Source organism: Harmonia axyridis, chromosome 6 (genome assembly GCF_914767665.1).
Source record: "Harmonia axyridis chromosome 6, icHarAxyr1.1, whole genome shotgun sequence".
NCBI classification, from domain to species: Eukaryota; Metazoa; Arthropoda; class Insecta; order Coleoptera; family Coccinellidae; genus Harmonia; species Harmonia axyridis.
The window spans coordinates 25955236-25977228 of NC_059506.1; the positions used below are offsets into that span (position 1 = coordinate 25955236).

The following is a 21993-nucleotide window of genomic DNA, read 5'->3' on the forward strand; positions in this document are numbered from 1 at the left end:
AAGGGTCAAACGACTTATCAATAGTTCACAGTTATACACTAAAGACTCTTAAAAATAAGTTTGAAGTCTATATATATATATATATATTTTAAACAAACGTGGCCAATTCATGACATTGGATAATAGAAAGTTTGGTGATGACAAAATGATGTCTGTTAATGATCCAGTGTCAGAGACCTGATAACTGGGATGAATAAAACAAATAAAAAAAAATAACTTAACATTTATTTCTTATTAAAAGAAATCACTTTTATACAATTCTTAATTTTTTGTCCTTCTAAAAAGGTATATCTTCCAAACTTATGATCTCGACTCGTACTAACTATTAACTTGTCTCCATTCGATGTGAATGCCATACTGTTTATATAACCTACTTGAGGTATATCAAACAGCAGTTCTGCTCTTTTAAAATTTGAGGTCAGCTTCCATAATTTAACAAATCCATTAAACGAACCTGATGCAAATAAATCTGTATTAACCAAAGTGGCGATACTGCTAATCCAATTGGGTTCTTGGTTTAGAGGGTCTTTACCATGGGCATCATGTATTATGAATAGAGGCTTTTTCCTCATTAAACTCCATATACAAATTTTTCCATCTTCACCTCCAGAAATAAAGTTTTCTTCGTTGATTAATTTAACAATATCTATACAACCTGCATGTCCATTATAAATCAGTTGCGACTCTTCAGGGATTTTCCAAATGCGGAGGGTACCATCTCTGCTACCTGACGTAATAGCTCTTTCTTTATATAATGAATCGATTGAGGTAATGACATCTTGATGGCCAAATAAAGTTTCGATGTACATCATTTCATCTAAATTCCACACTTTAACGGTCCTATCAGCACTACAGGAATATAAAGTATGCGAGTTTTTTCTGAAAGAAACACCAGTTATTTTTTTATTGTGTCCATTGAATTTCTTCACAAAAGATAAATTTTTAGGACACCAAATTTTAATTTCTGATGATTCATCCCCTACAGCCAAATATTTATCATCAAAAGATATAGCAATTGAAGTTATCGCCTTGCTGTGCCCTGATATTTTATCAGATTCAAGTTTCACAAAAGGAATCATCTTTTCTTTTTTTTTGAGTTCAATATTCCACTTAACAACGGTGCCATCCTTACTTCCAGTGAAGAGATAATCATTTTTGGAAGACAGACATAAACAAGTTATCGACTCTTTTTGTTGCCTACATTTTAATGTATCGATTTTTTCTATTTTATCTTCACTATAATTCTCTGCTACATTACTTTTGAATTTTCCAATTTCCTTGAGGTAATCTTCATTCAAACGTTTCGAAATCAATCTGTTATCGACTTCTTCATTTTCACCTAATTTTTCTTTTTCCCTTTGTTCAATTTCCTGTAGATATATTTTTGCTAACCTGAGTTTTTTATCTTGTGGTGATTCATCTTCATCTTCAGAATTTGAATTGAATAAATCACCATTCAATGCAGTCCCCTCATCTTCACTGGTTGTAATTTCTTCTTCACTCTCACGCTCTAACTTCCTTTTTTTATTTGGTCCATTCTCCACATTTCTGGCACGTTTGTTGTTTTTTTTCTTTTTAGTCTTTTCTTTTATAAAGAACGGCATATTAGAAATAATATCACAAACTTATACTTGCACTACATTTAACACTATAACCTTATTCCTCGATTTCAAATGTAGATTGTAGAATTGGAGGTTAAAATATCAAATCACTAAATTCATAGAAATTTTCATAGACATTTTCTTCTTCTTTTTTGAATCACTCTAAAAATTTAATTTCTGATTTCTTGAGAGAAATCAGAAAGTAATCAATGTTTAAATTTTAATCAATGTTTAGGCAAATGGTGCAACTGGCCTTTAGAACTTTTCTCTCTGAGGGGTTTGGGCTGTAGATGGTCACTTGAGCTAAGCACATTGCAAAAACAACAGCATACTTTTACTTTAGATCTATGCAAAGACAAACTGGTCTATGGTATGGTCATAGATTATGGCTGCATCAAAAAATATAAACAAATAGCGGAGAATTGCTGAATTCTATATTTTTAAATAGACTTCAAAGAATAGATTGTAGAATTACCTTGCTTTATTTGATTAAAATGCAGTTCGATAAAATACAAGAAGTTTCTGCAGTAAGCAAAGAGTATATTGCATTTTATTGAGATATTATTAATTCTTTTATAATTTTATATTGTAGACGAATAAATTGAATCTTTCCGATTTGGACTCAGCACTCAAAGAATTGGGAATGCTAGCTACATCTACCAATTCCAGAAATGAATACATGAGAGAAATTTCGGCTAACCCATGCACAAGTTCTCTCAAAATAAATACAAAATATATAAGCAATGTTATGATAGCATGTGGGAGTTACAAAACTAAAACACACAGTAGATTTAAACCTTATATAAAAAGAGTAAGAAATAGGACCAAATCAGAAAATAGCGACAGTGAAAGCTATGATATTATACATAAAATGTTGAATGACTCTTTAAATGTTGTTGATAATATCACTGAGCTGAAAAAAGCAAAATCTTTAGAAAGTATAGTATGTGAAAACAAAGAACAAGTTGATTTCACTAAGATTTGCTTTGAAAATCTATCAGACTTGGAAACTGTAAATGAATGTATTCAGAATTTAAAATTTGGAGAATAAATTGATGTCGAATTCCCTATATGCAGGTTAATTCAGCACTATTCTTTGAAATGTTGGCTTGACCCATTGATAAGGATTTAATTTATTTTATTTGAAGCATTGTAGGTTTATTGTAAAGTAAAACTATCTACAGTACAAAAGATCAAATTGTTAGTTATTAAAAAAATTAATAACCATAACTATTATCTGAAGAACTAACTAAGAGTTTTATTGAAGAATATTCATGTGAAAATAATTCATCAAATGTAGGTAAAAGTTCACGAATATAATTTTCGGTTAAACCAACACGATAAATATAGAAGTGAAAATTACTGTATTTGAAATATTTCTATATGTAGAAGTATTAGATAATGCAAAATCTATTGAGTTAGTATACTAAAATGTTTTTTTATGTATTCTGTAAAACTAACCAAGAATTTTGTTAATTGATATCTTGCAAGTCAACTTAGACAAATATATCTCAGTTTTTGCAATAAACATGTTAATTCAAATTATATATTTTGTTGACTAGAAAGTGATTTGATTGTCATTAGAAGAATAAGTGTAATTCTTTTCAGAACATTATATTTATTCAGTAATCTGTTTTTCTCTCAAAAAGACACTAGCAATATTTGAAAAAAATTAAAACAGCAATAAAACACTCAAAATATATTCATACATTTCTGCTTTATTCTAATCAATATACAAGGTTTTTTCTTGAAAAAATTGATTGAACCGTTACTTTCAAAGTACCATATTATTTGTGATAAAGAGATCATGGTCCTTTCTCAATAAAGTTTTATGAGGCTATTTCCAGGTAATGTTCAAGGAAAAAATATTATTATCAGAAATCTTGTAGCATAATGCACTTGTTAAAGTAACATTCATTAAATCATTAATTTTTTTCACAGGTAGGTAGATATATTTTTTGGGGCAATAAGAAATTACAAGGAATTAATACTTATTTTTTCATAAAAAAGTAATTTGATGTGAGCCATCTACTTACTATAAAGATTAATTTGATTTTTATGTATTACATCCACAGTATTCATCCTACCATTGTGCGTTTCCTACCTCTAGCTCTCACTTCTTCAAATTTGGAATATATTTCTTTGAAGTTATTTTTATTTACTTCCTTATAGCCATTTAGAATATTGATGAATATCTCTTTTGCAGCACTATGGGTGCTAATCAAAGCTCTCTCTAATACATATAAATCTACTCCTTTATCTTCCGCACTAGTTTCTAAATGAGCCAAGCCAAAATCTATCAACACTAAATCCTTCTTTGTAATTGTTAACTCTCCATCACCTTTTTTAATCAAAAGTATATTTGATGTAGTCAAGTCTCCATGAATTATATTTTTCGAATGCAATTTACCAATTAAATTTCCTATTCTTAAAGATAAACTTTTTAGTGTTTCTTCATCAGAACACTGTTCTATATAATCTTTAACAGTAATATGATTTTCAAAATACTCTAAAAATATTATTCTTCTGTTGTAATCTACCAAATATAACATGGGAGTTCTGATACCAGCATTTTTACAACGAACAATAGCTCGACTTTCAGCCCTTATTCTTTCTGTTGTTATAGAATGATCCAAGTCAGGATGTCTGTACTTTTTAGGAAACCTTTCTTTAGCTAAACATGGTTTTCCCAAATACACTCCTTTATAAATTCTAGCTTCAGCTCCTTGTTTAAATAGTACAAAATTTTTTAAATCCATAATTGAATTTAATCTTTCCATTTCTAGGTTATATATCAAATCCATAGACCTAATATCCATGGATATTAGGTCTATGATCAAATCATAGATAGCTATTAACATTGAACACAGATATTAATAAATAATCTGTATGAAATGATTTTTGGAATAATTGGTTGTTTGGTATTATTTTTTATATCTATATAATGCAATAGTAGTAATTTGTGCATTGAATTTGATATGTCGTCAAATAAGTTTTAGCATCTTGCTTTGTTTTCTATTATATCTGGTGATTTAAAATGTTTTTGTTGTCGAATAGAAATTCAGGTCTTTTTGCCAAAGATTTGGGAGGTGTAGAAGGTTGAACCACAGATTACTAGTCTGTGGTTGAACTGTAAGGATCCTAGATTGGAATCTAACGAAAGCGTTATCCACAGATTACGGATATTACGGATTATCCGTAATCTGTGGCGTTATCCTTGAGGTCCCAGTCAAGGAAGAGATAACGGACGAAGAAGAACCTGAAGACTTGAAGAGTGAATAATGACAAAATGGGTTTTGGTCTCTTCGATTGAAAAGAAATAATATTATGATAATAATCAATTTATGAAGTCTATGACTTCTGTCAAATTCTGTGCAGTGTTTACCGACTAGTTGTCAATATGTCATGTCAGTATTTTCAATATAAGAAATGGCGATGTTAAAATAAATAAAGTTTATTCAAACTTTGAAACTTCCTACAATGGAAAATAAAACGGGCTGTAGCTGGGAAAATGATGATGGCACCATTTCTATTGTTAAAACAGAAATAGAAGATTACGATTCTGCTGAACATGAGAACAGAGAAAATGAGTAGGTTACTTCTACTAATAGTAAATAAAAATGTTCCTCAGTAGATGTTAATTGTCCAAATAATTATTGTTTGAGAATATTCTCCCCATTTATTGAAATTTGGATTCTTTCACAATTTTTTTTTTATTTATTTACAATTTGTATTGATTTTATTAGTTGGTTCCTCTAAATACAAATTCTTCAAAATTACAATTATTCTTTTCCAGAAATGAAGAAATATGTAACAATCAGTATGGAGAAGGGGGAGCCGATTTCAATGAGCAGTTTGTCACTAAACAGGAACATGTTGGTCCTGATTATGCTGATTATGGAATGGGAAATTATCAGAATGAAGATTATACCGAAGATAATTTTCAGGAAAGTGTGGGAGATGCTGGTAGCTGGCCTCTTTTGCAGGGGTAAGATTTTTTTTATACACATTATTCGGCTGTATGTTCATTAATAGGCATGTTTATCTTTCTTTAACCACTCTTACCCCCTCTTCATTACTTAATCTTCTCTTCTAAATGTATATATACACACAAACAATACACTTTTTTATTTGGGTATTGAATATTTTTAATCAAAGCATTATTTTCGATTATTAAATGGTGAATCTGAAATTTGAGGAAAACACATCTAATAATATATTCATACAATTGCATTATAGTATCCTTGCAAGTGCACTGCACAGTTTCACTGTGATAGAATTAGAGAATTGTCAATTCCTAAAATTCACTTCAAAAACAAACAAAATTTGGCACTGTTTAATGGTAGACAAAAAGAATGAACGTCACAATAGATTTATTTAATTTATTACTATTTTGTGGGGAGAGGTATTGCCTAGGATTGTTATGTTGTCAAGTTATGACACATGAAAGATATAAGGTGATAAAAAAAAAATGGTTGGTTTATGCACCGTTCCTAAGGACTAAGACTAAAACTAAGAACTAAGAATTGAACGCTAACAAATCAATGAGGGCGTTTATGCATTTTACCTAAGGACTAAGAACTAACACTATGACTAGAAAGTTGGCCAACTTTTAACTAAGAAATAAGCTCTTAGTTATAATGATGAAGATTGCATGTGCCGCATTGAATTTCAATATTAACAGTACCAGTTTCTATTATTTCATGTTCCGTTATTCGTGTTTATTGATGAAAAGTATTCAGTGTATATGAAAAAAATTAAAATTTATTTTTTCACAATCAATATCATTGTCAAACATCAAAATATAGAACAAAGTAGTTCGATCATGTGCGCTTTCCTCCACTAAGAACTAACAAGAGAGTGCATAAACACCACTGAATTCTTAGGTAGAGTTCTTAGTTATTGGTTCTAAGTTCATAGTTCTTAGATGTGAATGGTGCACAAACCAACCATAAATCTTTTTGCAATATTTGTAGTGTTATAATTTCAGGAATGTAAACATTTTTCTCAAATAAAACTCTCATCAATTTTTAATTTTCATTTGAAGAGAACATGCTAATAAAAAATGTCTTAAATTGAATATGTTGAACAGGGCATAATGAAATGAATTACATTGAAAACAAAAATACTGTGAATTCAACAGAAATATTAATTTCTTGTTACACAGTATCTTTATTTCAATTTATTACCTCAATGAAAGCACCGTAAATTTTCATTAGTTTTATTCTTATGATAAAATATCCAAACTCAAAAATAAGTTTAGAATCAACTTGATATTATTCTGCATTAGACTTAACTTCAGAAATTCGAATCTATAAATCTGACAAAGCAGCAGGAACCAATGTGTCCATACATTCAATAAATTCATACTAAATTTACCATGGGAGATGAGAAACAATTGACAGAACACTAAAATACATTTTCAATTTTTTTTTTGGAAGTCTCTACACTCTAATCTACGAAACTACTGTTTTTAACTGTAGGATGAGATAAGCTTGGAGCTACATTTAGGCTTCGCTTCATTGAAATTAGACAAAATTATATGGTAATGGATAGTTCCTTCTTATGCAACTTGTAGTATTTTAATATGGGAAGGATACACAAATAATATGAGTATTTTAATGAAATGTATGGAATTGGATCTTGGACATTTGTCTTTTTCGTTTAAAATTTGAAATTTAAAGTTGATGGAATTTTTTCCAGATTCACCATGTCAGATGCGGATCAACATTTTATGAATCAGCCTGGAACATCTGACATAAACGATTTTGCAGATAAACGCGAGGCAGAGTTGTTTCCTTGTAATTATTGCGATTATGTAGGAACCCATCCAAAATTACTAACTTCACATATGAATAATCGCCATATTAAAGCTGTTGTGTATCAGTGTCCACATTGTCAATATAGTTCTACAATTCCTCGTTCGACGAAAGAACACATTCAATGTAAGCATTCTAATGAAGATGATGAAAAGTTGATAATCAAGAGGAAATGTGAATTTTGTGATTATTGTGCTACCAATGCTACAGCTTTGAAAAATCATATGAATAAGCATACAAAAGAAGTGAAACATCAATGTTCTTTTTGCGAATTCAACACTTTGTGGGAAGGATATCTAAAAATGCATATAAGAAGGAAGCATAGTGATCAATCTGCAGAAGCTGGAAATGCTACAAAAGAATATCCTTGTCAGTATTGTGATTATAAAGCAGCTACTCCTAGTACACTTAAATTGCATACAAATAAGCATACTAGGGAACAGGAGCATCAATGTCCTTATTGTCCTTATAAAACAGTATGGACAACCTACATAAAATTACACATTAAAAATAAGCATTTTAAAGATGAAAAATCTCCATCCGCTAAGGAGTATCCATGTAGTTTTTGCGATTACAAAGCTAAAAATTCCACCTTATTGAGACAACACACAAACAAGCACACTCGTGAAAAGGTACATCAGTGTCCACATTGTCCATTCAGTACACTATGGATTACTTATATGAAACTGCATATTAAACGAAAGCATAGTGAAAACAATGAAAACGATGTTGTAGAAAAAAAAGATTTTCAGTGTCAATACTGCCCTTATAAAGCTATAAGTTTGAGTCACTTGAAAATACATGAGAACAAACATACCAAGGCTATAGAATACAAATGCAATGAATGCGATTTCAAGACTACATGGTTCGGATACTTGAAATTCCATATCAAGAGAAAACACTCTGTGAAATCTGAATCTAAAGAGGAAAACAAAACAAGTTTTCCATGCAGTTTCTGTTCTTATAAAGCAATAAACTTGAGCACGCTGAAAGTTCACCAGAATAAACATACTCGAGAAAATATTTACAATTGTCCACACTGCGAATTTAAGACGACATGGAGAGCTTACATCAAAAGTCACATTCAGAAACATAACGCCGATAATTTCAAAACCAGGAAGCAAGGAGATGCGTCCATCAAGTCTTATCCTTGTCAGTATTGCAATTATGTAGCTACCCAGATGGGATCGTTGAAACTACATGTTAATTCAAAACATACCCGAGAGAACATGCATAAGTGTCCACAATGTGACTACGAATGTGCAGTGTACGGAAACTTAAGGATGCACATCAGACGAAAACATGGTTTGAAACCTGATGATAATGGCAAATATCATTGTAAGGAATGCGATTTCTCATCAGAGAGTTCCACAGAAATCAAAACTCACCTAAGTGAAAAGCATAACATGAATGTCGAAATTGACGATCTAAAGAAAGAAGATGAGAAAACATATACTTGCCAATATTGTCCGTACACAACTCTTTATCAACAAGTTATGAAGAAACATATTAATAAGCATACAAGGCAGAATGTTATCAAATGCCCACACTGTCCTTATTCAACTGTTTGGAATCACTATATGAAAGTTCACATCAAAAGACATAATGAACCGAAAACCTCAACTGGTAGACAAAGAAGTACCAAACCTAATACTGACCAGAGCAGGCTCTTCCCTTGTCAATATTGTGACCACAGGAGCTTATCCTTTAGTAGTTTGAGAGATCACATCAATTCTGTGCACACCCGTGAAATTATCCATAAATGTCCCTATTGCGATCATAAATGTACGTTGAAAGGAAATCTCAAGGGTCACATTCGCAGAAAGCATCCTGCAGAATATATAGAACAGGAGAAAAGGTATCAATGTGACCAATGTGATTTCAAAACATCTGAAAGGAGAAATTTAAAAATTCACTTGAAAAAAGAACACAATATTGATGATGCCAAGATAAAAGCTGAAAATGGAGAATACAAGTGCCAGTTTTGCGAGTATAAGGCTAGGAGTCTTTATACTTTGAAAATTCATCGGCATAAGCATACAAAGGAAAATGCTTATCGCTGTCCCCAGTGCGAGTTTGCCACAAAGTGGCCCAATTACCTTAGAAAGCACATAAAGCAACATAGTATCGGAAAATGTCGGGTATCTTGTTTATATTGTGAGTACAAAGGTTGTTCCACATTTAGGCTGAGAAAACATATTGAAAGTCTTCATAAATCGGATGACTACTATCCTTGTCCTAAACCTAACTGTCAATTCAAAACAATTCATTATACTAGTTTGAGAATGCATTTGAAAGGCAGCATACATGCTTCAGGTGTTTCTAGATCACATGCATCTGTCACTCGCAATTTCTCATATAAGTATAAACCAAATGAAGGAAGATACTTTGCATGCGACTATTGTGACTATGCATCAAAAACTCAGGGAAATTTAGATAAACATATAGAAAATAAGCATGAAAAGAAAGCCATGAAATGTGGTTTGTGCAGCTATAGAACACCTTCCAAGAACTATTTGAATAGACACTTCAAATTGAAGCATTCATCCCCTAAGAACGAAGATCAAGAAAACGACAATTTAGAACAGGATGATATGGTGGTGGATTCTAAAGACAGTTGTGTAGATGATTATATTGATGAAGATATATCTAAAATAGATCCTTCTGACTTGAATGATAAGGATGAAAACTTAGATCTGGATGAATCTACTCTCAACATAAGTAATGAATGTGATGAGGGGACAGGTTTATTAAGTCGTTCCAAGAGGAAAAGGAGCTTCATCCCATATTATGTAGAAGAGAGCGATGAGGAGGAAAATGAACTCATTTGTGAAGATTTTCTTGAAGTAGAGTTGGGAACCAATGATAAACAAAGTGACGTTGAAATCAACAAGGACCAATCTGTCGAAAATAATCTTTCAGAAGTTCAGGTTGAAGATTCACAACCAATTGGTGATTCTAGTTCTTTAATTGATGAAAAAAGTGAAGGAAAAGGTTACATTGCTACTGATGTAAAAGTGGAGATACAAGATGATAATAATTCACATTCGCAAGATAGTTTGGAGAAAAATTGTGTTTCCAAAAATAATGTATCAAAAAGAGTTAGATTGTTGAAACGGAATACTGATCTACGTAAGAAATCTAAAAATCTCAATCTGATAAATGGACTTTCTCGAAGAAGTAAAATTTTTAATGCAACTAAGGCAAAAGAAAGAATAAATGGAAAACGGATAATATTAAAAAAAAATTTAACCAAGAAGAACAATGAAAGCAACAAAGTACTGAAACAAAATGATGACAACACTGACAATATTATCTCAAATATTAAGCAAGAATCTATTGAAGATCCCCAAATTGAAGGAGTTGTGGCAGCTGAAAATGACATTCCTCAAGATATTGTGAATAATTTGAATGGTAGTGATCATAATATAAAACAAGAACCAGAAGAGATAAACACAAATGATATGCAGAGTGATTCTAATGTTGACACTAGGTTGAATAATGAAAAATCATCTAGTAATCAACAAACAGACCAGGTATTTAATGAAAAAGTAATTGTGGAGAAAGAACTAGTTGCTGCTGAAGAAGGAAAAGGAAAAAAGGGGCATGGTGATTCTCGTGTTAAAACAAGAAAACAGGTATCGTTAAAAATTAAAAAAACATCCATTGGAAAACAAATGAATCAGTCAGTGAATGGAAAGGTTGATGTGGAAAAAGAAGTAGTTGAATCTGAAGAAGGAAAAAATAATATTGAAAAGAAATCTCAATGATAGAGTTGGTTTTTTGATGATGGATATAAAAAAATGGTTATCCTAATTGTCAAGCAAATGAAAATGACTGAGAGGAATGAAATTACTTTAAATGAAGAAGAAACAAAAAAAGAAATTTTTTAATATAAGAGCTAGAGGTGACTAAATTAATTATTTCATCATAATGATGAGTATGAGACATCCTGAATTTCAGTAGATGTACAAAGTTAAACATAGCTATTTAGGTATATAAGATTATAAGTGGTAAGTGTTGAATTTTTCAGTTAATATTAATTCATTTTGAAGAATTCACAATAAGAAGTATATGATTCATTGAATATGTACTCATTATTTTCCAATATTCCTAATTGATTGATTAGAGACCCACTGAAGATCAATAATTTAATTGGTAAATGGAAAATCAAAACAAAAATTGTAGAAATTTCAGAACATATTTAGAGGTGTCCCAAAGCTCAAGATATATCTTATTATTGATGTGCTATGTTTCTCGATTTTCACAAATTGAGAAATTGTTTTCTATATTTTCAGATACACAAATCAACATTTAAGATTGCTTATGTTTGAAACTTAAAAATTGATATTGATAACTGAAAGATATAAAACGTATTTTACTTTTCAAGATTTTAATGAATTAGAACATGCTATCATCATAGGGTTTTGGTACATCTGTGTAATATTATATAGTTTGTTTTTAATATTCTTATTATAGAATTTTGATTGAAGAAAAATTATTGGGGTGTCAACTCAAATATTAATATATTATACATCTTTGGTTCAATACAATAAAAAAGGAAATAGGTTAAAGTATGTTAGCAACTGTGTGAAAGTCTTTATTTATTTTATAATAAGTTCCATTATTCATAAAACATTTCATCAAAATATAAAAAAGTTTCCTTTAATTAATTATTATATGCATTTATATTTATAATTTCTGAAATCCCATGGAATTCAGTAGACTGTAAAAATAGATTCAGATTCAGACATATTAAAGTTTAATTACTTCTTAACATATGTCGATTTTATGTCTTGCTTTTACAAATTAATATGTTTGGATTATTATCATAACTTGTTGAATGTTGGACATATTTTTTTGCTGTAGCAGTTTGATGAATAACAGAACAATTCTCATGTCTCCAGAAATTATGATTTAATAAAATATTGTTCTGTTAATTTTTTGAACTACTGCTTCAAATTTTATTTATTTTTATTGATTAGTAATTATTTTGTGCAATAATGTGTTTTGAATTTTAAATCAGCCAAGAAATGATGTCATTTTTTAATAATCCTGTGGAAAACCACAACTTTTTATTATCTGTGTCTGATGTACATACTGGAAGAATGCTTTGTTAATATTAAGGATATACAATTAAAATGATAATAACATTTTTTTATTTTCATTTTCCTGAGGTTCTGCAAAATCCTCTATGGGTATTAGGATTGTAGATTCAATTCTTCATATCTACTGATTTCATACATCTAGGTCTTTAATAACCAGAGTGTCTTTTCTTTAAATCGAATACATATTCATTTTTTTTGTGATGATCATGCGAATCAAATAATTTTGTTTCATGCTATTTTCAGTATTTTTTTTACAAGATACCATTGTGTCAATAAATTACTGGAATTTAGTGATGTATATAATATGTATTATTTATTGTATCTTCTTCGAGGCCCATTCCAAAATGATACGGAATTCTAAAAGAGATTCTTTTCAAAACCACTTTTGAGCCAACTTCAATAACGTGAGATATGGAGATACCATGAATTCCATGTTTGCAGGGTTTGCACATGCGCTTGTATCTGAAAAAGTTGAAATTGGTATGGCACCATCTATAACAGAATCGATTGAAATTGTTTAAAAATTTTAAGAAGTCAACGCTATTATAAGGTGTAGTAAAAAAATCCATAATTTTTGCATGAAAAACAAGGCTTTAATTGTCATTGTTAGAATGATCCGATTTAGGTCGAATTTGCACCGTTTTGTTCAATAACTTGTTGCCATTTTGAAGGTAATATCATTATGCACCTCTCATAGAAGCCCTCTTCCCTATTGGCAAAAAATTGAGACATTATATTTCCGCAAGCCAGGGGCGGATCCAGGCGATGTCTGAGGGGGGCATAGAAAGTCACGGCTCATATCGATTAGCAAAATAGCGGAATATTTTGTTGGTGCCTACTGGGACAAGTGTTTTTTTTTATAGGAAAGTGTATTTTAGTAAATCGTATATTCAGTTTCCAAAATTTTTGTAGTACAAAAACAAGTTCAAACAATTTCATGAATATAATATGTAGATTTATTTCATGAGAAAACTCGGGCACAAGAAAGTATGAGGTATACAAAAAAAAAACTTTATTTTTGCATGAAAATCAAGACTTCAATTACCACAGTTAGGATGATCCGATTTAGGTCGAAGAAGCGCCTTTTTGTTCTATAACTTGTTGCTATTTTGAAGGATTGTGTATGCCTCTCTCATAGAAGCCCTTGTCGCTATTGACAAAAAATTGAGACAGTCGATTTTCACAAGCTTCTGTTGAAACGGATTTTTCACCAGCAAAATTGTTAGCCATGGACAGCAAGCGATGGTAATCACTTGGGGCCAGGTCCGGACTATAAGGTGGATGCATAAGAACCTGGGGCGAGTCACTATCGATATGTGTGGCCTTACGTTGTCCCCATGAAACACAATTCCTCTCCTATTTGTCGCTTCTGGGCGATTGCTTCCTTCAGAACATTTGTGCCTTAGGGGAGCAGCTTATGTAGATAATTCCCTGCCAATCACAGCAAAACCTTCCTGACCGTTTCCGACGGCTCACCGCTTTTTTACTACTTCCGTTTTCGCTTGACGTTGTCGTAAGTTCATCCACATTTTATCACCAGCCACCAACCGTTCCAAAAATTGGGTTATTTTGTTGCGATTCAGCAGCGATCTTCAACTCTTGAGCAATGGAAACAGGACTCGACAATGTCCATGATTTTGTCGATATTTTCGACAATTGGTCTCCAGTGCGTGATGCATCTTTGACCTAGAAATTACCAGAACGGAATCGACGAAACCAGAATTGCGCGTGATTGGCTATTACAGTATCAAGATCATAAACACTATTTAAATTTTCAGCCGCTTGGCTTGCATTTTTGCCTTTATCGAAAAAAACTCATATATAACGTATTTTTTCTTTGTTATAATGTCCATCTTTAACGCGCGCTCAAACTAAACTGAGTGAACTAATCACAACACTGTGGAAAAAGATTATGTAGTACGAAGTCTCATCTTTCTAACGCCATTTAGTGGAACCCGATCGGACTTAAACGCGAAATACAGATAAATAAAGCTATCTATTAGAAAAAAATATTAAAAACTAAAGGAGTGCATATTTTTCGGTAATTCAGGATACACTTTTATTTATAATAATTAACTATTAACATTTTCAGCCGTCTGGCTTGCATTTTCACCTTTATCGAAGAAAAACTGTGAAGTATAGCGTATTTTTCCTTAGCTTGTATCCATCTTTGACGCTCGCTCAAACTGAACTGAGTCAACTAATCACAAAACTACTACAAAAGTTTCTGTAGTACGAAATCTCATCTTTCTAACGCCCTCTAGTGGAACCGATTGAACTTATACAACGCAAGATATTTATAACTGAAGCCATCTATTGGAACAATAATGGATTTCTTTTTACAACACCTAATATAAGGATTCGCGAACACACAGACCGACTTACACGAAACCAAAAATTACTCAGAATCATCTGAAATGCATTTTATTATCGTAAATTTTGAAAACCGAAGTCTAAACAGTTTTTCCTATCAAAAGTTCCATCATCTAGTACCCAGACTTGAAAACAAAATATACTAGAATAGATCTAAAATAATTTGATAAAGTTCGAATAGATGTCCTACATTATTTTGAATAGAAGGAGAAAGTCCTTAGATCTTGTTACATTTGTGACTGCTTCTGATTTGCAATGCTCATCCTCATCAATAAATAATTCAATTATTTCCATTCAAGATTTAATAAGCTTTTAATATCATCAGAAATGTGTTCTAATTTTTCGGCCATTGTATAAATTAAACATTCTTTTCATTCGCATATACTCTTCATTGCACCATGGTCATTGTTTTGTGGGGTACGACATGAGAAGTTATCATCGCGATCTAAACAGTGCGAAAAAGAAGACAATAGGATCAGTGAAATTTTTGAGAAAAAAGAAATGGCCCAATCGGCTTACAAAGTTCAATGATAATTTTAGGAACGTCGTTGTTTTAGCTTTTTTTGTGGAAAAGTCGAACTGGTTCCTTTTCAAGAATAATAATCAATGTTCACGTTGGTTTGATATATTTCTCAGGTGAGTTTTTTTGGATTAATTTTGTGGTATATTATGTATTACGTAATTTTTAACAAATATCGGATTGGTAGAAGTCTAGATCAAAAGTGAACAACACAGGAAACGTGCTGTCAACGGAGGTAAGTTAGCGACAAACCGATTTCGCTCTCTTTGGATTTCATTACTATCCCATAATCCAAATATCGATGACAACCTAATAACAACAAAGGCTTTTTGTTCAAATATTTGATGCGACACCAAGCTTCCAAACACTTAAGTTTTCTCCTAGCGGTGACTCAAAAACTAAATCTCTGCGTACAGTCTTTTTCCCATTGCCAATGCCAAAAACTCATATCGAGTTTTTCATGCATCTTAACTGGTGGAAGGTGAAAACGCCGGGATTATACATCTTTATTGAGTTGTCAGCGGTGTTATTCATTATTATTGTGGTTTCTCTTGTGGGTTGTGGTCCTTATACTGTGATTAAAGTAGTTCACAGCCAATGACAAATTAGTGAAATAAAAGAACGGGATAAAAACACTTATTCAATCTATTTCCAACCCACTAAAAATGTGTGAAGAAGATGATATTTAGATCTAATCGTTTTTTAAAGGTCGCTGGACACATATGTGAAAATCTTTAATCTTCTCGTTGTCGGTGCAAGTGTTGCACATATGTTGTAGATGTAGTTTCTCGTAGACTGGTCTGAACTCAATTGAATTATTCGCCCTGAAATGCCGAGTTTTATGGACATTCAGGCCGTTTTCCATTCGACCTTTAGCAAAACCTTCCTACGGATCACTTAGGGGTGTGTCTTTGATTATTCCAAGTTTTACACCGAGTTCTTCTGGTTTTAGCATTTTGGTTAGAAATTTAACTCAACTCGTATATTTTCGAGGGAATTGATAAATTCCCTACACTCTTTACTAGCTCGAGAGATGGCGCCGCACGCTGCGTAATTCTTGACAGAACGGCATCGCTTGGGACATAAACCCCATTGGCAAAGTAACCATCTCTATGGAGATGGAGATATGCATAAGGCAGGGACCACTGAGTTTTCATACTGTTGATTCTATCAGGAGTCCCAGAATGAAACACCGCAATCGACTCAGAAAGAGCGTATCATAAAAATTAACGCGCCTCAACTAATTATTTTTTCAATTTTTTTCGCATTTGGGGAGGAATCTTCTGAAATAATAAAATTTGCTACCTAACAAAAAAAAAAATAAAATCCATGGTGCGCCATTTGGAATAAGCCCGATATTAACGTTTGAATAAGTCATCAATTCAAAGTTCCATTTTGAACTCAAAGTAGAGTTGTCAATGATTATCAGAAAGTCAGTAGTCCATTCTTCTTAGTATTCACTTTCAAAATCATATTAAAAAATATTTATTAATTTCGAAGTTAGGTATGAAAAAATATTAAATATACAAGGTGAGTCTTTGACTTGTACATATATTACAAATTTTAAGCAAAGAATATATCATGTACCACTCAAGGCCGGCGCGAGTAATTTTTGCGCCTGAAGCAAATAATGTTTTGCTGCCCCTGCCGAAAAAGCATCAATAACAACAGCACCTGCTCCGATGATTGTTTATGTGTTTATTTACCTCATGTTTTTATCGGTGTAGGTATCTTATTTTATTCCTGGATTTCTTCGACTGCAAAATCCTAGCAATTTTCCATATGTTGAATGTGTAAACATCGGCTTCCAAATAATTCGAAGGTAGTGTTGTTTTTTGATTTTATCCCTCTTTCAATGGGAGTAATGGGGCTATCATTTGTTATTTATTATACAGGCGGCATTAGTAAAGGCGGTTTGGAAATTTCTTCGCAGCGAATGTTGACAAACGCAGCGGGGCGTTGTTTTTATGAATCAAGGATGAAATATGAAAAGGCGGCCAGCAAACTGGGCTGAATTGCCGCCCTCAAGTAGAGGTGCCTGAAACGGTCGTTTCACTGTTTCACCTCTAACGCTGGTCCTGGCACCACTTTTGAAGTTAGGTAAGGTATATGTCTTAAACCTATACAATAATTCAAATAAAGCTTATACAGAAAATAAATTTTACGAACGTTGATAAAGTTTTTGTCTTACACTCACAGTTCAAATACAATACATTATGAAATTATAATTATAATTATTATGAATTATTATAATTATATATAAAACTATAAAAGCATTACAATACCTTTTCGAAACTTTAAATTCGCAAAATCATTAATTATATCATATTACTATAACTTGCTTTCGCCGTTTTTTCCGAAATTCGAGGCTTTATTTTGAAAAAACTGGTAATACATCTATGATTCAAAGTAGGTATTATCCATCGCTGGCCACTACTTTCTCCCATCTTTCGGGCAGCGTACCAATCTCGGGTTGCAAAAACTGTTCATCTTATGAATTGATCCACGAATCATTTAAATTTTTTACTTCTTCATAATTCCGGAAGTGCTGGGCTACGGCGGATGGGGTAGGACTTCCCATTTCGACGTTTCAAAGTACATATACGTTGTCGCAACATGAGCTCGTTGTATTGCGGCCGTTTGTTTTTCAATGCTCGGGTCAAACGCATTAATAGCGTTCAATAACAATCGCCTGTGATTGTTTTAAGAACTCGTAATACACTACGCCGAGCTGGTCCCCTCAAATACTGAGCATGACCTTGGTATTGTGAATATTCGGTTTGACCGTTGTCGTGGAAGCATGGCTGTGATATCCCCATGATTTTCTGCGCTTGGGATTATCGTAATGAACCTTCTCTCTTTCACCGCCATGCTGATCTTCGACGTCAACCCCTTCTTGAAGCGAAGTAATCACTCTCGGCACGTTCTTTCACTAATAAAGGCCTCACCATATAAAGGGCGTTTTTTTTAGAGCTATAGAACTTTAAATTGCAACAAAACAACGATGAATTATTCGAATTACATGAATTTTATTCATCCGCAAGATAATCTTGTGGCATTACATTTTAAATATGATTTCTGGCATATGACCGCCACGGCCGGCTCGGATGTAGTCCAATCTGGACGTCCAATTTTCGATGACTTTTTCCAACATTTGTGACCGTATATCGGCAATAACACGGCGAATGTTGTCTTCCAAAAGGTCAAGGGTTTGTGGCTTATCCGCATGACCAATGACTTTACATAGCACCACAGAAAGTAGTCTAGCGGTGTTAAATCACAAGATCTTGGAGGCCAATTCACAGGTCCAAAACGTGAAATTAGGCGGTCACCAAACGTGTCTTTCCATAAATCGATTGTGGCACGAGCTGTGTGACATGTTGCGCCGTCTTGTCGGAACCACAGCTCCTGGACATCATGGTTGTTCAATTCAGGAAAGAAAAAGTTAGTAATCATGGCTCTATACCGATCACCATTGACTGTAACGTTCTGGCCATCATCGTTTTTGAAGAAGTACGGACCAATGATGCCACCAGCCCATAAAGCGCACCAAAAAGTCAGTTTTTCTGGATGTAACGGTGTTTCGACATATACTTGAGGATTAGCTTCACTCCAAATGCGGCAGTTTTGTTTGTTGACGCAGCCATTCAACCAGAAGTGCGCTTCATCGCTAAACAAAATAAAATGGACGTAGTGCGCGATACGTATTCTGCACAGAACTATTATTTTCGAAATAAAATTGCACTATCTGCAAGCGTTGTTCAGGCGTGAGTCTATTCATGATGAATTGTCAAACCAAACTGAGAATAAATCACTTGATAGCTGCTGAATCGGTCGCCATATTGAACAGTAATGCCAACTTGAAGTGATATACCTCGAAAAAAAAAAACACCCGTTTTATATTAGAGAGCATTCGATGAGCCTCAGCCGCAGATTTCCCCATATCAAAGCAGAAAATTAAAACCTCCAGAAAATGACGATAATTTGGCTACCAAGCTGACATGTTCAATCGAGAATAACTTTATGATGCAGACACAAATCGACAAAAATTTCGATGGCGTTATGTTTACAAATACCTAAGCTTACTGTATGACATCTACGATCTATTTATTTCGACTACCACTTAGCGCTACAGCCATCTATTGCAAAACGGCGGAAGCAAAGGTGTACACCTAATAGAATAAAAAAAACACACACAGTTACAAACTATGTTTCTCGCTATGTACTCCGCAGAATCTAAGTATCATCTATCCACCTGATGAAAATGCTTTGTTTCCGTGAGATAGTGTCTGAATGAAGATTATTTTTGCGATTATTACAAAACATGCACAAAGTCGTTTATGCTAGCTTCATACTGACAGGCATATGGTCAGCGGGTAGCCTCTAATTATTGGCCAGTGGGATCCATTCGAGTAGAAGAACGAATTGTTCCGCCTTCAGCCTTGAAGCACCGCGCAGCAAGAATCGAACAACATATTAATGTTGATCCTTCGTGTGGACGTTTAACAGTTTCCGTACTTCGGCAAAAAATCACGTAGAACAACAAGCATAGAGCGCCCGACTACAATACTGTTTTGATTATGCGATTTCGTCCCAGTTAGCTGACCCACATTCTGCATCTCAATGTCATTGGCATGGCCGAGCGGATGAAGAAACTTCGATATCTCTGGGAGTCGAGAGTATCAGCTCGTTTGCTTCCGAAGAAAGTGCTCTTCTGTGGTGCTATGGAGGTTGGAAGAGGTGGAGCGGTTGGAACCAATATTTGGTTATCGGTTTATTATTTTGTTTTCATGTTTGATTTTAATCTTACCCAGGGCCCGTTCTAGAGGCCGGCAAACCGGCATTTTGCTGGGGCGGCAAATATTGGAGGGCATCATTTTCTACTGTTTTATCCGAATTGCTAGAAGAATGTATCTGATGAATTATAAAATCTTTTTTTTTTAATTTCACATATTATTTTATCAAATTAACTACAAAGGCGTACAACTTTGCTTCCGCTGTTTTTTTAGGAAATTCGAGGCTTTATTGTAAAAAAATGGTCAGACATTTATGATTCAAAGTATTGTCAATCGCTGAACATTACTTTCTCTCATCTTTCGGGCAGCGTACGAATACCAGGTTGAAAAAACTGGTCATCTTTTGAAGCGATCCACGAATCGATCAAATTTTTTACTTCTCTCAAGGCCGGAAGTGCGGGTCAGCCATGCCGTGTGCCATTGATCGAAACAAGTAATAGTCCGAGGGAGTAACGTCTGGAGAATACGGCGGGTGGGGTAGGACATCCCATTTCAACGTTTTCAAGTATAACTTAACTACTATCGTAACATTGGATCGAGAATTGTCAATCTATAAAATCACTTCAACATATCTCTCGTTGTATTGCGGCCGTTTGTCGCATCAATTGCGTTCGATAACGATCGCCTGTAATTGTTCAGTCGGTTTTAACAATTTACAATACACTACGCCGAGCTGGTCCCACCAAATACTGAGCATGACCTTGGAACCGTGAATATTCGGTTTGACCTTCGACGTGGAATCATGGCCGGGATATCCCCATGATTTTATGCGCTTGGGATGATCGTAATGAACCCATTCTTCGTCTACAGTCACAATGCGATGCAGAAATCCCTTCCGTCGTTGCCTTGCAAGCAGCTGTTCACAAGCAAACAAACGCCGTTCAACATCTCTCGGCTTCAACTCGTACGGTGAAGACAAAAAACACTTGGATTTGAAAAAGAATACTCGATTAGTATAAATTAACAATTATTGCAAGGTAATATAATACCACATAAAAAATGATAGGTAAAAATCTTATGTAGGAACTATTATTGTATAAGAAAATATGAGTGTATTCCATATATTTTAATGTTTAATAAATCATTTCTAATTCTGATTCAGGCGTTTTGAAATGGTTTGTTGCATCATTCCCAATGATCCTGCCATTTCTTGTTGCGTTTGACACGAGTCAGTAATCCAGTAATGCCTCCAATTCTGCATTTTCGGAAACCTCCTCTCTTCCTGGCTTTAGACGTCGTAATCGTTTTTAGTTTATTAAAGTTTAGGGATCTGGCAGGGGCTAGTAACTATCATAAGTATCCGGCAATGAATGAGTTTTCTTAAGTTATCCCGAAAAAAAAAATTGAACTTTATAATAAGCACAACTCAAACTCTATAGTTCCTGGTTATCTTTACCTGTGTAGGGGACATGCACACACAAACTTTCAGGTTTTATAAAATAATCACTTGAATGAGCATGCCGAATTTCTGGAGGATCTTACCCCCCATTTAGATAACCATTGACAACATTGACATAATTGCTAATCGAATCTTAAATACAGTTATGCAGTCTTCAAGGTCGCTAGAAGAATGAATAAAAGAGAGCTCAAAAGCTCCTTATGCCAAGTAAGTGGTTTTCCCGATTTTACCCGCTTCTAAAAATATCTAAATTTCAACACCGCTAAGGTCGATACCGAAGCGTTTGTTTGAAATTTATTTAATGAAATGAATATACATGATATTAAAAAAACCCAGTATACATTACCTATACATTAATAATAATAATTAATAATGTA

The 21993-nt window shown here is 33.3% G+C and overlaps 4 protein-coding genes across 4 annotated transcripts; 2 read left to right on the top strand and 2 right to left on the bottom strand.

Moving 5' to 3' along the window:
- Window positions 1–207: 207 nt before the first annotated feature.
- Window positions 208–1676, bottom strand: LOC123682525 (U3 small nucleolar RNA-interacting protein 2). Its single transcript, XM_045621172.1, has one exon. It carries the CDS (start codon window positions 1602–1604, stop codon window positions 225–227), a length of 1380 nt encoding a protein of 459 aa, XP_045477128.1. The 5' UTR covers window positions 1605–1676; the 3' UTR covers window positions 208–224.
- Window positions 1677–1966: 290 nt separating this feature from the next.
- On the top strand, window positions 1967–3230 carry LOC123682506. The gene is made up of 2 exons (XM_045621149.1): window positions 1967–2128; window positions 2194–3230. Exons 1-2 carry the CDS (start codon window positions 2096–2098, stop codon window positions 2650–2652), a joined length of 492 nt encoding a protein of 163 aa, XP_045477105.1. The 5' UTR covers window positions 1967–2095; the 3' UTR covers window positions 2653–3230.
- A 57-nt stretch (window positions 3231–3287) lies between these two features.
- LOC123682505 (EKC/KEOPS complex subunit Tp53rk) lies at window positions 3288–4421 on the bottom strand. The gene has a single exon (XM_045621148.1). The coding sequence runs from the start codon at window positions 4418–4420 to the stop codon at window positions 3680–3682; it is 741 nt and encodes a 246-aa protein (XP_045477104.1). The 5' UTR covers window position 4421; the 3' UTR covers window positions 3288–3679.
- A 471-nt stretch (window positions 4422–4892) lies between these two features.
- LOC123681952 (zinc finger protein 91-like) lies at window positions 4893–12573 on the top strand. The gene is made up of 3 exons (XM_045620337.1): window positions 4893–5191; window positions 5398–5589; window positions 7305–12573. Exons 1-3 carry the CDS (start codon window positions 5082–5084, stop codon window positions 11188–11190), a joined length of 4188 nt encoding a protein of 1395 aa, XP_045476293.1. The 5' UTR covers window positions 4893–5081; the 3' UTR covers window positions 11191–12573.
- The last annotated feature ends 9420 nt before the right edge of the window (window positions 12574–21993 follow it).

What these genes read in the sequence shown, in the direction of transcription:
- LOC123682525 (XM_045621172.1), bottom strand. Translation starts at nt 1,604, where the DNA reads ATGCCGTTCTTTATAAAAGAAAAGACTAAAAAGAAAAAAAACAACAAA.
- LOC123682506 (XM_045621149.1), top strand. Translation starts at nt 2,096, where the DNA reads ATGCAGTTCGATAAAATACAAGAAGTTTCTGCA. An exon ending in AAATACAAGAAGTTTCTGCA is followed by an intron (nt 2,129 to 2,193) that starts GTAAGCAAAGAG and finishes TTTATATTGTAG; the next exon opens with ACGAATAAATTGAATCTTTC.
- LOC123682505 (XM_045621148.1), bottom strand. Translation starts at nt 4,420, where the DNA reads ATGGATATTAGGTCTATGGATTTGATATATAACCTAGAAATGGAAAGA.
- LOC123681952 (XM_045620337.1), top strand. Translation starts at nt 5,082, where the DNA reads ATGGAAAATAAAACGGGCTGTAGCTGGGAAAATGATGATGGCACCATT. An exon ending in CATGAGAACAGAGAAAATGA is followed by an intron (nt 5,192 to 5,397) that starts GTAGGTTACTTC and finishes ATTCTTTTCCAG; the next exon opens with AAATGAAGAAATATGTAACA. An exon ending in AGCTGGCCTCTTTTGCAGGG is followed by an intron (nt 5,590 to 7,304) that starts GTAAGATTTTTT and finishes AATTTTTTCCAG; the next exon opens with ATTCACCATGTCAGATGCGG.